The sequence below is a fragment of the Rhinatrema bivittatum genome, chromosome 2 (assembly GCF_901001135.1).
Source record: "Rhinatrema bivittatum chromosome 2, aRhiBiv1.1, whole genome shotgun sequence".
Classification (NCBI taxonomy): domain Eukaryota; kingdom Metazoa; phylum Chordata; class Amphibia; order Gymnophiona; family Rhinatrematidae; genus Rhinatrema; species Rhinatrema bivittatum.
The window spans coordinates 148,344,579-148,360,609 of record NC_042616.1 but is presented as its reverse complement, the minus strand read 5'-3'; the positions used below and the strand labels follow the sequence as shown (position 1 = coordinate 148,360,609).

The window sequence follows — 16,031 nt, the reverse complement described above, 5'->3', positions numbered from 1 at the left end:
TGATCACACTATTGCACCATCACATGAGCTGCGATTGAGATCACCTCTCTAAACTCTCTTAACATCCAAATATGTCTCTCATTAGAAATATGAGACAATCCAGGATAGTTGAACAAACTGCTAATTTCATAACCACACATTAAACATTGAAAAAAGAAATGCTTACTCAATCCTTTTTCTAAACTATTTTTGCTTTAATCTGCTTTGCATTTGCTTTAATCTGCTTTGTATAGCTTAAAGCTTGCTGATGCTCATACAACCTTTCTCTAGTGATTCAGAGACTTAACTCCATACCTGTGTGTAGAGCTGTAGCCAGGTAATTTGGCACCTATGGGCATGTGAAAAAGTGTGCCCTCACCCTATACTCGACAGCACGAATTGGGAGACTGTTAATTTCTTTTAATTTAAAGTATAATGCTATTATTATTCATGATCTATAATTTGACTCGTGTGACTTTGATCCCTAAAGTATGATCCTTATATCTAAATGGATAAGCCTTAATCTCTACCTTGTCAAACATGAGGGATTGATAGAGAAGGGTGAACATTTAAACATGATGACATCCACAGACAGAATCTAACAAACACAGTATACATTACAACAACTTAGAAATAGAAATATACAAACAAAAACACTTCTGGAAACCCAAAGAACTCAGAATCTGCATGTAGTGCAATAACACAGAAAGAGAACCAGAAATGTATCTCCTCCTGTACTGTGCAAAATACAAAGATATCATGAGATGCATATTCTCAAAGTGACATATTCCATCCATTAAACTGAAAATAAAATACTTTTTTTCTACCTTTGTTGTCTGGACATTTTATAATCATTTTGGTCTTCATCTCTTTTTTTCTGATTTTTTCTTGTTGATCTCCTAACCCTCTATTCCAGAGTCTTCTGACCATTTTCCATTTCTTCTCTCTCCTCCTGTCTTCTTCAATTCCCTCCCTATATCTCTCTCTCACATTGATTTTCCCATGTCATCTCATTTTTCTCCATTTCTTTCTTTCTCTCTCTGCCTCATTATAAACCCATCGTTAGATTTCATCCCTCCTTCTCCCCCTCCAGTTCTCCATGTCCTAACCCTACATCTCCCCAACTCATCTTGCTTTTCCTTCCTCTTAGCTCTCCATCTCCCCCTCCTTGGGTTGCTCCCTTTATGATCTCCAACTATCTGGTGCCCTTGTCATTTCTCTCAACAGCTGCCTCCATTCTTGCTCTTCAAAACCTCCCTATTCTCCCAAATCATCCTCCCCACCCTCACCATCCATCCTACTTTCTCTTACCTTACACACTTTCCTCCCCTTCCCACCCGGCATGCCTTTAATCCACCCCTTCCCTCCCTTAATTATACACTCACCTTCTATCCTCCCTTTGTCTTCTTCCCCTATCTACCCCTCCTCTCTTTCATATTCCATCCTGCCGTCTTCCATCCTCCCCTCCAATCTTCTCACCTTCCATCCTTCCCCTTCTCTTTCTCCTTCCAAGCCCCTCACCTTCCACTTTAGCCACCCTCATCTTCCATTCTTCCTCCCTTCTCCCTCAATTTTAACCTCCCACCTTCTATTCTTCTTCTTCTCTCCTTCCCCTTCCAACTCCCTCACCTTCCATCCACCCCTTCCATCCAATCCTCCCACATTCTATCCTTCCTTTCCTCTTCTGCCCCTTCCATTCCACCTCTCCTTCAATCTACCCCTCCTCTCCCTCAACTTTCAACCCTTCCGTACATTTCAATCCTCACTTTCCCTCCTTTCTCGCCTCTTCCTCATCTTTCAATCCTCTGTCCTTCCATCCTCTCCCTCCTCTCTCTCCTTCCAACCATCTCACCTTCCATTCTCCTCCTTCTCTCCCTCACCCTTCAGCCCCATCACCTTTCATCCTTACCCTCCTCTCCCTCACTTTTCTATCCACCCTCATTCTCCATCCACCCTCCTTTCTCCTCTGCCTGTCACACTCATCCACTCACTCCCACTTCTTTCAGCATAGAAGCGCCAGCTCTGTGAGTGCAATGGGTGCTTCAACACCCCAAATATTGAGCAAACCTTCACAGTGACAACGGAGGGGTAATTTGTGTGGAGTGAAAACCTGGTTCTTCAGCATGGCACCTTCTGGAATGAGACTTTCTCAGTCATCTTGCACACACTGAGGGACTGATTCAACTTTAAAGCTGCCACCTTTGGCCCACAGGTTCAGGGCAGTCCCAGTTGCTGCCTGACAGAGCTGCACAGTCAGCAGAGCTCTCCACCATCAGTTAAAGAGGGGGAGGGAAGAAGGGACCTAGAGGCTGCACCCACCCCGCCCTTACCCTCAGACTGCTTTCTGGTAACCAGTGCAAGATTTAGGTTGCTTCTGATGTCCTCTACCACTGTTTAGGTTGGTCAAATTTTTCCATGAAGTAACTGGACCCCACTAATCTTGAGGATTGGTGGCTATGGTCATGTTCCCGTCTGAGTCGCAGCATGGGAAAATGGGCTGATTTGTTATTGATCCACAGTGCTCTCATCACTTATGTTCCAAGCACCTTTCCATACATTTTGTTTTATAGAAGGGTTTTTAATTATTTATGCCATCCTCATGAACACAACCTTCACAGTCTCTTTCACACAGTTTTCTTCTCTATCATAACTAAAGTTTCTCTAGTACATATACAAACCCATCATGCACAGCTTCCTTCTCACACACCCATACACATTCCCAAACAAACAACCTCAATTTTCATACAGACACATATGCACTCCCAAAAACACAGCCTCCTTTCTCATATACACAACCATATCCAGCATATTTCTCTTGCCCACACACTAGCTTTTTATTTCCTCTACCTTCTAAATCTCCCTTCCACAAGCTTGGATTATAGACAGAGAATCTAAAGGTTTTTCTACTAGAAGGACTAAACCAGATCTAAAGGAGGGGAGCAGAGTGATGTGGCTAGCAGTACTTGTGGGTTTTGGTTCCCCACTGTGGGAGATTCAGATGGTGTATTCTACCGGTTTACAAACCCAGCCACCATCTTAGGGTATGGATTCTTATTTTGAGTTTCCTGAGTTACCCCTCTCAAGAACAACCCGTCTGTATTGTCTCCACTTTTTGGTTATTTTTGCTGAGAACACGACTCTTGGGATTGAGTCCTGGGTAGAGAAATGAAGACAGAGTGCCTCATCCCTTACTTTTGTCCATCGTTTTGGAAACCTTATGATTAAGAGAGTGGAGGGTTTTCCACCTTTCTTGCCCCTTGTTTGGTTTTCCCTTTGAGTAAGATTTTTCCTTTTTGATTTATTTCATTGACTGCATGCCCTAGGGCCCAGGGACTCAGATTATGTAACATCTGGAGGAAGTGATGACTTTCATCTAGAAATAACCTGAAGAGTATTTATGTCATCAGGGAGGAATGGATTCATGTCCATTACCAAAGAGAAGGAGTTTGAGAGATTCATTCAACAGCATATTACTACTGACCCAGGTGAGGAACACTTGGGAGAAAAGGAGAAATGTTGTACCAACCTAGTACTGCTAGGAGAATAAGGAAGACTAAGGGAGAGGTATGAGAACTGGGGACTTGAGATTGATTTAGATTGAGATTGAAACTAATTTCTACCTATTTCACAATGGGAAGAAGCCAAAAGTAATTGTACTGAGTGGGAAGGAGAAGGAGCTAAATTATTGAAGAAATTAGGAAGATCTTCTAGAGCCCCCTAGTGGATGGCACCTCTATCTGAAGCTTTTTTGGCCATACAGTAGCTATGGCTGTGCCTATGTGCAACCCTGATCCAATCCTAGGAACAGGGCCTCACAGGAAGGCTCATGGCCTAGATTAGTGTTTTCCAACCAGTATGCCTTCAGACTGATCAGGCATAACATGGAAAACACCAATGCTTGATGCTCATAACTAGACCAGCACATGGGCTCTGTTCTCAGCAGTTCACAACAACAAGACTCACTAGTGGCGGTTCGTAAACATGTAGGAGCTCCTCTCTGAGAACATATGTAATCATGTATGTGTGAGGGAGTCTATAAGAAACTCCCTTAAAACACCTTAAAGGACCCACCATAGGTATCTGGCCTGGTCCTCTTAAAGGACCAACACTGCAAGGTATTCTGGTCCAGAGGAGTTTCCTTTAGCTTGGGTTAAGTTGGCAGAGCAAAGAAGGTTAGGGAGGCCCCAGGAAGCAAAGAAAAAGCTACTGTATGCAAAGATCTCCTATATTTAAAGGACCATACAAAACCTGAAGTAAGTTCAGCCATATTGTTTATTCTGACTCTTGAAGTGAAAGTGTGCTGCCATACTTGTTTTTGAGTTTGTTTCACTGTAAATAAAGTGCACTTAAGGATCAGCCACAGTCTGCCTCCTGTTTCCTCTGGCTGTTATCGAACTGCTTACCACTTGAGCTACCACAATATGCCTTTCCTTCCTAGCTACAGCATGAGCCCTGGAGCGTGGTAATTAATGAGTAGAATGCAGGGCATGGATAGCTGGGTCCCGCATTGTTCAGCACACACAGTGCACACAGCACTTCCTTATTTTCCACCTCCTGAGTTTACTCCTTTAGAGTCTTTCCAATTTCTCTTATCCCCAGGTTGAGTAAGACCAAGAGAGCATGCACTAAGCACTGAATATGACTCAATCTGTGTGTTAGGAGCAATAACAGCGGAGGAGCTTTGGCAGTCATATGTGGCAACCAAGGCCCACATCATGCTGACTTCTCCTTCTTCTGCACTTGTGTATAGAGTGAGCCGGTCCATTGTGATGAGTGTTTGTCTGGGCCATCTCTCTCCCTTTATTTTAAAATTTGGACAAGACTTGTGGGGCTTTCAGTGCTTCCCTAGCTTTTCTTGAGTGTCACAAAAGGTGGAATATAAATCAAATAAATCATAAAAAAAAACTATATGAGTCCTCTCCGTGCCTGCATTGCCTACCCTGTGGAAACTGGTGTGCCACATAACATTTTTATTAATATAGGTGAGCCTTGGGCTACATATAATTGGGAATCACTGGCCTAGAGTAGGCTCCATGAACCCCATTGTTTCCACATAGGGAGGAAGATTTAATTCTCAAGACTCTTAGGGTTTTTCTTTATTAGTGCTTTTCTGCTCATCAGCCCAACCCAAATATAAAAACACCACATGGATTTCAAAGCTGTTGTTCAAATTAAAAGTACCTTACTGGTACTGGTAGCAGGAAAAACAAAGTCCAAAAAAATGATCACTAATTGCTATTGCACCAAGTAACACAAATTCCTAATCAGCACAAAAAATAAATCTTAGTCACTTTTAGCAACAATAAAATTTCTTTACAAGACAAGAGTCCTTCTTCCTTGGATCCTCCCTGGTACCTGCTCTGAAGGCAACTCTCATTTATCTCTCGGTAGTTTCTCAAATTCTTGGAAGCTTCTGGCTGTCTCCTCTTGAACTAGGAACTCCTTAGGACTCCTTCCATAGTTTTTCCAAAACTCCCACTGGGGACAAAATCCCTTCTCAGTAAGCCCTTCTTTAAAACTTCTCTCAAGACAGATGAAGAAATTCCAGCTTATCTACTTATTGATTACCTCTTCCCTTCAGATCCCTTAGGGTTCTCCCTGTTAAACCACAGAACTCCTTTTCCTCCCTAGAAGTACTGGGTACTCTTACCTTGAGTCTCAGTCCCCTTTCCTGGAAAGGAATTCTTTGTGCTCCAGACTCTACTCAGCTGTGAGAGTGTCCCACTCCAGGTACTTTCTTGGTGAAAGAATAGACCCCACTAACACCACTCCAGGGAGTGGTGGAAACCTCAGTCTGCAGATGGCAGACTGGCTTCCTCTGACTCAGTCCTCCCCAGACTCCTACTCCATTACATGAATGCAGGAGTTTAAATAAACTGACTCCACCTATTGTGGAGTGTCAATTTCCCTATCGCACTATCTCTTTCACTGATCTCAGTAGAAAGGTAGTGTATGTTGAGAGTACTGATCATACACTTCTGGTACACCACTGTGGCCATAACACTTACAAACTTTAAATTTCACCTTGAAGGAAACATCCAGAAAACAGCTCTTTGGGAGAATTAGAGCAAGATGGCAGATGGGCTTTGAGGCTTCCCAGGTACTCTGTTATTTCTTGCCAATAATTAACCTACAAATAGGGAAAAAGAAAAGGAGGACTGTTATGACCGTCGGTCGCAGACGGCTGCGACCGACTCAACTCACGTCATGTGCTGCCTTGCACTCCTCTCCGGGCCTACTCGCAGCAGAGGCTAGCTACTACCGCCGCATTCCTCCGGGTTCCCAGGACTCCTTATGGCAGTCGGGACTCCGCCGCCATCCACGCCGACTCCGGGCCTTCCTAGGTGTGCGTGCGCACCCCTGGACCCTCTTTTGAAGAACCAATGGCGGGAGCCTCAGGGGCATCCCTGACTAATGACATCACAAGGTTGGGATTCTTAAGCACTGCCTTTGCCCCTTGCTAGCTGATTTGGCAACGAGTTCCTTCGCTACTGGTGCTTGTTCCTGTCTCCTCAGACCCGTGGTTCTTGTACCGGATCTTCCTGCTACTCTGGACTCTGATTCTGGTAACCGCTCCTCAGGGGCCTGCTTGCGCACCAGTTGGAGACTTTGTCTCTGGGCTTTCCCCGCTCCTCGGGCTAGCTCCTGCCTGCCAGCCTCTCTGCTCCTCAGGGTTGTCCCTCGGAACTGTCTTACTGCTTTGGAGACTCGACTCCATGCTCCCTGCTCCTCAGGGCAGTGCCTACACCAGTGACTGTACCTGTGCTTCCCTGCGCCTTGGGGCAGTGCCTACGTTCTACACTAGTGACAGTACCTGTGCTTTCCGCTCCTCGGGGCAGTGCCTATGTTCTACACCAAGTGACTGCCCTCTGCACCTCCCCTCTCCTCGAGGTAGTGCTTTCATTTCTCTACCAGAGATTCCATCGTGCTCAGCCCCGCTCCTTGGGATTGCTTACGTCACTACTTCAGAGATTCGACTCTGGCTTCCCCGCTCCATGGGACAGCCTACGTCATCACACCAAAGTCTCGCTCGCTACACAGTCCTGCCCAAAGGGACAGTCTCCGCTGCAGACCTCCATGAGTTCCTGTCTCGTGCTCTCTGCTCCTTGCGGCCTGCCCAGCGCTTCTCTCTCGGATGCTCCTGTTTTGGTGCCTGCAGCAGGTCCTGCCTGTATACTGTGGGTTCTCTGGACTGTGTCTCTTACCCTGCTCCTCGGGATTCCCCACAGTACTCTCTCTACCAACTCCTGCGATCACATGGCAGTGACGCAGGACACCTTGTTCCTTCTCATGCTACTGTATCTCCTGCTGCAGCTGACCTCGCCTCCCGATGGTGAGGACCTATGGGGCTCCTCCCCTCAGGTGGTATCAACCCTCACCTCGGGCCAAGGGTCCACGAACCCCACGAATCCTAACAAGGACCCAGTATTTTTCCATCTGATATCAGATTGATCCATGCCTCAATGGATCACTTTATCTGGCAGGAGTTACCATTATCTATTTCCTTGGAGGGGCAGTCGCTGGTAGGCTTCTCTGGCTGATGAAGCATCCTTGAGCCCTGAAGAAAGATGGAACTTGTCAGGTTCCATGCGATAAGGCCCTAATGCATGCAATAAATGCTTAGAAAATAACCCCCTAAGTTGGGAAATTACAATAAGAAAAACAATTTTCCTTGTTGAAAGATATTGCATACTTGCATAACAAGTTGGAGAACATTCAAAATATTACTAAATATAAACATTTGAGAATAATTAATTTCACAAAGTCAGAAAAGATTTTGTCAACTATAATGTTTAAAAAGTATTTGCTTGATATTTTGAAGGTTAAATCAGAAGCATTTAACTCACTGGTTACAGTGTTTTATTTGCCTCTGCGAAAAAAAAATAGACTCTTGGGGAAAATGTGGAATCATCTCCTACTGTGACTTTCTTTTTGGAGATTACTTTGGCAAGTTTAATAGTAAGTTTTTTGCTGGAACCAGATCATGATTGGATTTTGAAACTCATTTTCAAGCAAAGTGCCTCATTCACTAAGTATTTTTCCTGTAGACACAGAACGGAAGAAAAGCCTCAGTAAATCAAGCCCATAGTCAGGAGTTATTTTTGAATTGCAAAGTGAGGATCTTCCCTTACGTAGCAAAAGCTACACGAATGCATAGGAGACAATTTTTGTTACTTCGCCCTAAAGTTTTACAATTAGATGCATCGTTCTTTCTCAAATTTCCATGTAAGTGTGTTGTAAAATATCAAAATATTATTTATATGATTTTGATCCTCCTCAACTATCCTTATTTCTTAGTGATAAACATGTTCCCAATCCTTCAATCTCCCCATCTGGGGTTATATTGGATGCAATGGTAACCTAGTTAGCTACCTCCCTGTTTAATCCTTCAACAATTGGAATGACATTGCAATAACCCAGGCCCTGTCTGTTGCGCTTCCTCCTGTGGCTGGAGCCACGGGAGGCTGCTTACCTTCGTGGCTGGAGCCGCCGACGCCGTGGATCTTTGCAGCCCGGCTGCCATCTTGCCGGGCTTCTCCAATGCGGCAGGAGGTTGCCGGCGACATTGCTCACTTCACGGCCCAGAAGCCACCGAAGCCGGGACCTCTGCTGTGCCTTTGCCACCCCTGGACCTCCTCTTCGTGGCAGGACACCGCCATTGACATTGGGGCCTGTTCTGCGGCCCTCCTCCGGCTTCCCCTGCTCCTCTACTACAGCAGTAGCATGGCAGCTGTCCAGGGTCCTGCCCCACTTTCTCCTAGGGGCGGACCCGCAGCTTCTCTGGAGATTTAAAGGGCCCACGGCTGGATCCGCCCTGGGCTCCACCTGCAAGCTCCTCCCAGGAAGTTGCCTCCTTAGCCCTACAAAAAGGCTCGGTAGTCAGTCTACCTTCACCTTGGAATCGGGTTGTTCCTCCCCAAGGACATGGGTCACTCCTGCCTGATAACTGTTTGCCCCGGATCGTCTTCTCTGCTGACCGTTCCCGGAGTACCGTTCCGACCATTTGATCCTTCTCAGGTGCTAGGGCACCGGTCCGGCAGGACCTTCATTGAGCACCCTCATCAGGTCGTCACTCTTGTGTCTCCTGTTCCAGCGTCTCTCTGTTCCCTGATAGTACCCTTCGGACTGATCCCATGGTACTAACCATTGCTTCTCCATTGACCATGTCTGACTTCTGCCTGGAACTTGACCTCTGCCTGACCTGACTTCACCTGGACTGACCTCTGGTAACTGACCCCTGCCTTGGCTAACCATTCTGGACTGATACTCTGGCCTTTGACCCTTGCTATCCACTTGGACTCTCTATGCTGGCCTTCAGTGATCTCTGGCCTTCCTTTTTGGACAATGACCATGCACCCTTGTCCGTGGTGGGCATGCCCTTGAACTTTCTCTTCAGGAGATCCTGCGAGGCCCACCTAAGTTCATCTCCTACTGGCGAAGCTCCAGTTAGACTGTCTCGTCTTGTACTCTGCCTCCTGGTGGCAGGCGCTCTCCGGGCCTGACTGGAAAGCCGTACCAATCCTGCACCAGGCCAAGGGTCCACCTCCAGTGCAACATTGTCCTGTTGGTTTCTTCTTGTATATGATTATATCATGAGTAAGCTCTGTCCCTCATATGGAGGACTTTTGTGTGAAAAAAGAATGTTTATCTTGTTTCTTATTATTGCACATTTTTGGAAAATTTCAACTATGAACACTCTTCTTAAACAAGTATATACTTGTAAATTTTGAATTTACAATAATAAATAATTTTAAAAAAATCACCTTGATCTATTACAGTCAAAGACAAACTGGCACCTGTCAAGTCAACTCATTCTTCACCTCCTCTCAGTCTCATAATACCATTCTAAGGTCAATATTCAAAGCCATTTAAATGGCAATTTAGCCGTCTAATTCATAAGTTATCCATCTAACTCCATGTTATCCAATTTAGCCATCTAACTCCAAGTTAGCCATCTAAACAAGTTAGCTATTTAAATGTTTAGTTTTGAATAGTGACCTCTGCTTAGTTAAATCAGTACCACCTTGAAACATTTAAGATCTCCGGCAAATTAGTAAACTTTAGGTCTATTTAGCAGACATGTAGTGCTTTTCTAACCCATTTGTAAATCTCTCTTTTTCGAGTGGACTAACACGACAATATCACATGCTGTATAGTCAAATGAAGAAACAAATACACAAACTCAAGGAAATGACCTATGAAGGAAGCACAGCTTCTGAAAACTCGTCACAGATGTATTAAGTTAGTCCAATAAAAAGGTATCATTTACAAATTGTTTGATGACCCGCATTTCTATGTAAATTGATCTTAACAGCTGAAAACAGTGAACACAATCTTTCTTGCATCTGAAATATCAGGGCCCTTATTAATCCTGATGAAGCCTGTGGACCTGCATGGGAGCCTGGAGATAATGAGTTAATGTTTAATAATTAGCTGTTTGAAAAATATTCTTACATTGCTCTGATGTTTAGTGACTTCCATGGCATGCTTAACACCTGGCAGTTCCTGCATATGCGTGTAACTTGATTTCCCCTTCTCAGCATCATATTTCTGTCTGTAGAGTGCCTGAAAAAGGAAGAATCTTAATTCTTATTTTATTCTTCATCAAATATGAACTTTATAGATTTTTAATGTTCATTTGAAACACTTTACAGTTGCTAATTTGGTTGATGAAGACTAATTGTATTTATTTTAACCAATTTCTATTCTTTATAATTAGTTAAAACAATAAAATTGATTTACAAAATTAAACACCCATAAACATGAGCAAATACAATAATAAAACAATCCAAACTGAACCAAAAAAATCCAAAAATATTAAAACTTCTGAATCCCAGAATATACTTATATCTACTCACATACATCTCAATTCTAAATCTAAAGACAGGATCAAAATCAGTTGTACTGAGTGTTGCCTGTCAGATTAAAAGCTTTCTTTGAATGCCATCAAGTATAACCCACCCACCCACTGTCCCTCCCCACACTTTACAGCCAACTGTCATCATTGCTATTCTTTCTTTATGAGAGGGGACATAAAAAGTATCTTCCACTCTTAGGGGCAGCTTTTCAAAGGCTATGTAACCCGAGAAAATCTGCCCCTGCGCGCCGAGCCTATTTTGCATAGGCTCAGCAGCGCACACAAGCCCCAGGACATGCGTATGACCTGGGGCTTGCAAAAAGGGGAGGCCTGGGGGCGTGGCCGGGGGCGTGTCGGCGGTCCAGGGGTGGTTTGGGGGCGGGGTCGAGTGCTCCAGCCTACCTCAGGCAGGCGTAACTTTTGGAGCAAAGATAGGGGGGGATTTAGTTAGGGATGGGGGGTGGGTCAGATAGGGGAAGGGAGGGGAAGGTGAGAGGGCGCCAGAAAAAAGTTCCCTCCAAGGCCGCTCTGATTTCGGAGCGGCCTTGGATGGAACGGGGAAAGCCATCGGGGCTCCCCTCGGGCTTGCGCGTGCAAGGTACACATGTGTGCACCCACTTGCGCACGCCAAGCCCGGATTTTATAACATGCTCGCGGCAGCGCATGCATGTCACAAAATCGGGCGCAGATTTTAAGATCTGGTCCTTAATGCACAGTGCCAGTACAAGCTAGAACCTCCCGTAAGACCAAGTATGTCATCTCACAAAAGTACAAAGAAGAAGTTGATTTAAGATGTCATTCAAACTTTAGTCTCTGGCATGGCTTCACATCAATATAACCAAGGCCTTCAGTTTCCAGTGATTCTGTGGCCAAGGTAATTGCTACAAGACAAATTATCTGGCTAATTCTGAATATTGGAGTTAACCAGATAACTTATCTGGCTATCTTTCTCCACATCAGTACACCTTCAAGTTATCTGGATAAGTTTTATCTGGCCAACTACTTAGGCAGATAACTTGCAGGTAGTTAAAGCACGTGAATTTTAGAAGCTGGCTAAGTCCCAAACTTACAGGGTCATTCATCAAAATGCGTTAGGCGGTTATCGCGGGCATTAGGGCCCTAACATCCTTGATAACGCCATAACGCATGCGTTATCACGTCACACAATGTGAATGCAAATTTTCAAAATTTATTCAAAAGGGAGGAATTGGAGAGAAGTTTGGGTGGGATCTATGAAAATGAGAGGCATTAACATAGCATGCAATAGCATAACACAAGTTATCGCATGGTTTTAACACTGGAAATAACTACAACTTTTTTCCTGATGTTAAGCTGTGCAATATGCTCAAAACAGAATTTGCAATAAATATCGCAAATTCTGTTTTAGGCAGGGGACATGGAGGGAGGGAGGGAGAGAGAGAGAGCCTCTGGGGTGGCACACATTATTGAAATCTATTTATATACTACTATAGGAGGGTAATCTAGTATTCAAGGTGAGGTTTTGCTGGCGGTCTAGTGTTTTGGGACTAGTTTTACATGCACAATGAGATGTACGAACAGCACAGTACACATCTGTGAAGATTTGATGTGCTTCTGAGTGAGGAAAGTCACAGAGAGATGAGATTTCTACAATGTTCTCTCACCCTAACTTGATAGACTCTCTACCAGGGTACTATCGAGCTAGGGTGAGAAAACATTGTAGAAATCTCATCTTTATGTGACTTTCCTCACTCAAAATCACATCAAATATTCATTGATGTGTACTGTGTTGCTCATACGTCTCACTGTGCATCTAAAACTGGCCCCAAAACCCTAAACCACCACCAAACCTTCACTTCGAGTTACTAGTTTTCCCTCCTATAGTGGAATATATAGTTGACTACTAGGAGAACCTTATAAAGAGAGTCTGGGGAAGGGTGCTCCCCTTCCCCAGCACCCTTCAACACTTTTAATTTTCTGCTGTCGCAGCCAGGAAAGAATAGAAGGAGGCTAACTGCATGGGTGATGAAAGAACTGGTAGATTCAGCAGCTAAACTAAATGGAAGGAGAGCACCTGGAATAAGGAGGGGGGGGGGGAAGAAGGGTATTAAATGGGGTGGGAATTGAGGAGGCAACCAGTGTCTAGGGGAAGAAATTGAGAAGATTAGCAACTGGGGCAGCAGCATTAACAAATGGATGGAGAACAGAGGGAGATAGTATAGAAAGGTAGCAGCAGAGACTTGTGGAAATTAGTACAAAAAAAATGGGAGGCAAGAAAGACTATGGGATATAAAGGAAAGTAGAGGTGGTAAGAGTGAGGGAGGGAAGAAGAGTACAAAGAAAGATGTGATATTAAAGCTGGAAAAGAGGGAGAAAGAAAGATTGGGGAAGTGGAGGTAGGTAGAATATAATGAGGAATTTTCAGAAGGAGAGATATAAGCTTAGTAAGAGAAGGTGAGGTAAGAGAAGAGAAACAGACAGAAAAGGGAAATAGGAAAAAAGTTTGAAAAGTAAATAAAAAGAGGGAGAAAGAAATAAAATAGATAATAGAAATAAAATGAAAAAAGAAAAATATTCACTCATAACTAAAATTAGAAAATTAATATATATTTTTAAAGACATATTTAATTAAATATAATTGTTGTGTATAGTGAGTTAGGTAAAGCCATATGCAAATTTACACAAATATGCTGCAGAATTTCAAAACCTGTGCCTCAAAGTTTTTTAACCCTTGCTGAAGATAAAAGCTCTGAGCAGACACAGAAAACTAGGGACCTTGGCTATAAGCTTGTAAATGCAGTGAAAGTTACCTTTTTATTATACAAAACCAAAGGTCTACAGAGTAGTTGTGTTGCTAAACCTGCTAGATACATGCAAAACATGGACAGTGTATAAGTCCCTGGTGAGACCTCACTTGTAATTCTGGGTAAAGCTCTGGAGATTGCACCTTCAAAAAGATATAAATAGGATGGAGTTGGTCCAGCGAATGGCTACTAAAATGGTCAATGGCCTTTGTTCTAAAGCATATGGGAATAGCAAAAATCTAAACATCTATACCCTAGAACAGTGTTTCTCCACCAGTGTGTCACCAAAAATGTTATTTAGCAAGCTTGTGCTTCCAAAAACAGCCACATGTGCCTGCTGCTTGAGGAGAGTGCAAAGCAGGGAGTACCTATGGGGCAGATTTTAAAAGCCCTACGCTCGTAAATCCAGGAGGATTTACGCATGCCGGGCCTATTTTCAAAAGGCCCGGCGGTGCACATAAAGCCCCGGGATGTGCGTATGTCCCAGGGCTTGAAAAAATGGCCGGTCCGGGGGCGGGGCTGGGGCATGGCCAGAGGCCTCTTTATGGCTGCTGGGCCAGGGGATCACGCGCCGGCACTCAGCCGGCGTGCGCAAGTTACGCCTGCCTCTTCCACAACAAAGGTAAGGGGTTGTTTTTTTTTCGGTATGGGGGGCGGGGAAGGGAGGGGAAGGGAGGGGAAGGTGGGGGGTGGGGAAGGAAAGTTCTCTCTGAGGCTGCTCTGATTTCGGCTTCTTGATTGACTGCCATTTTAATTATTGGGTATTATGCGATGTCTGTTTTGAAATATTTTATTGATATTTGGACATGATTTAATAATTTTTATGAGTTTTTAATTGTTGGATATTATTCTGTTCGGCAGCTGTTTTGTAACATTTTTAGTATAGCTTTACAATTATTTCTGTATGGGGCTCTATAGTAGCTTGGCTTATTCTGTTTTCCCAAAAGGAAATGTATTAGTGTTTAGGGCCTGGTTTAATAGTTGTATTTCTTAGATAAGGTTGTTACTGTTGAGTGTGTTCCATAATACAGGTGTAACTTTGTGCGGGTTAGTTTGTGTGCATTATTGCAAATCCTGAGCGTCTGTTAGGTGCTATATTTCTCTTTCTATTTCTCCAGGTTCGCACTGCATGCAGAGTGGCTTTTTTGGTTTTCCATTCCAATTTCTGTCTCCATATTTATAATTTGTGGTTTTTCTGTACTTGGTGAAGGTCAGTTCTGGGAGTGTGACTGAGGTGAGGTATTTTACTAGCATTTAGGCATTTGTATCAATCTTATTTGTTGTGTTTTCTCAATAGGACATGCATTAGTGGTAAATTGTTGGCTTTTCATAAGGAAGGCTATTGTGCCTGGTAGTAAAGGGAGTTTGTTTTGCTTTTACTGAGATGTCATCAGAACCAGAATATCTTTTTTGTATGGCGAGTTGTACGGGTAATGCCCTAGATCTGCTCTGCACTCATTGCTGAGGGTTGAGGGGATTCCTGTGGATGCAGAATGCATGTTTACATTTAGCCCCGTGAAGGTCACATGTTCAGTGTGTCACGCATGTGAGAACCATCTGTCAGGTGTGTCCCGGCCAAAAAAAGGTTGAGAACCACTTGTCTAAGAGAGGAAGAGTAGAAACATAATGTAAACTTTGAACCAGCACCATGTCCGGCCAAAAAAAGGTTAAGAACCACTTGTCTAAGAGAGGAAGAGTAGAAACATAATGTAAACTTTGAACCAGCACCATGTCCGGCCAAAAAAAGGTTGAGAACCACTTGTCTAAGAGAGGAAGAGTAGAAACATAATGTAAACTTTGAACCAGCACCATGTACGCAGCATCTCCTCCTAACTACTGTTTCACTGATAGTTCAAAGCACAAATTGACCAAATCAAACACTTACATGCTCACAGAAACCTTAACAACCAGTGATGTTATGGTCACTTTCAAATCTAAAGGATGAACAACAGCTTACTATACAAGAGTGTAATTGTGTGAATGTTTGGCAAGAAGACCATGAAAGAAGCAAATGAGGAATGTACATTTAATCCTTAACTCTGGGAATGCTTTAATATTCACAGGGCAGTCACAGAAGATATAGGGGCTAAACAAATACACCGTCACAATCCATTTTCTTCAAGCTCCATACAGTTGATTCTTCATCGGGAGGCTGGAGGGTTGAGGAAGGATATCCTCCAAGACCAAAGGCATTACATTACAAGGTACATTCAGCAGCGTGGCTATGCCACTGAATATCTGCAGTCAAGGTGTTACTTAGCCAGATAAATTAAATTCAATTAACTTAACCAAATAAGAGCAAATATCGATTCTTATCCCGTTAAGTTAAGCAGATAGGTAGTGATGCCCAGATTTGCCCACTGCCCGTCCACAAATTGGCTGGCTAAAAGATGGTCGGATAAGTGATTTTC

The 16,031-nt window shown here is 43.8% G+C and overlaps 1 protein-coding gene across 5 annotated transcripts in view; it reads right to left on the bottom strand.

Moving 5' to 3' along the window:
- NEBL (nebulette) overlaps positions 1-16,031 on the bottom strand; it is a 673,305-nt gene that overhangs the window by 273,947 nt on the left and 383,327 nt on the right. For 4 of the 5 annotated variants that reach the window (XM_029588726.1, XM_029588729.1, XM_029588727.1 and 1 more), the window contains exon 5: positions 10,435-10,545. The exons of the other annotated variant lie outside the window; for it this stretch is intronic. In XM_029588726.1, the coding sequence (XP_029444586.1) occupies positions 10,435-10,545 (111 nt within the window). The remainder of the gene's footprint in view (positions 1-10,434; positions 10,546-16,031) is intronic. 5 annotated transcript variants of the gene reach the window in all.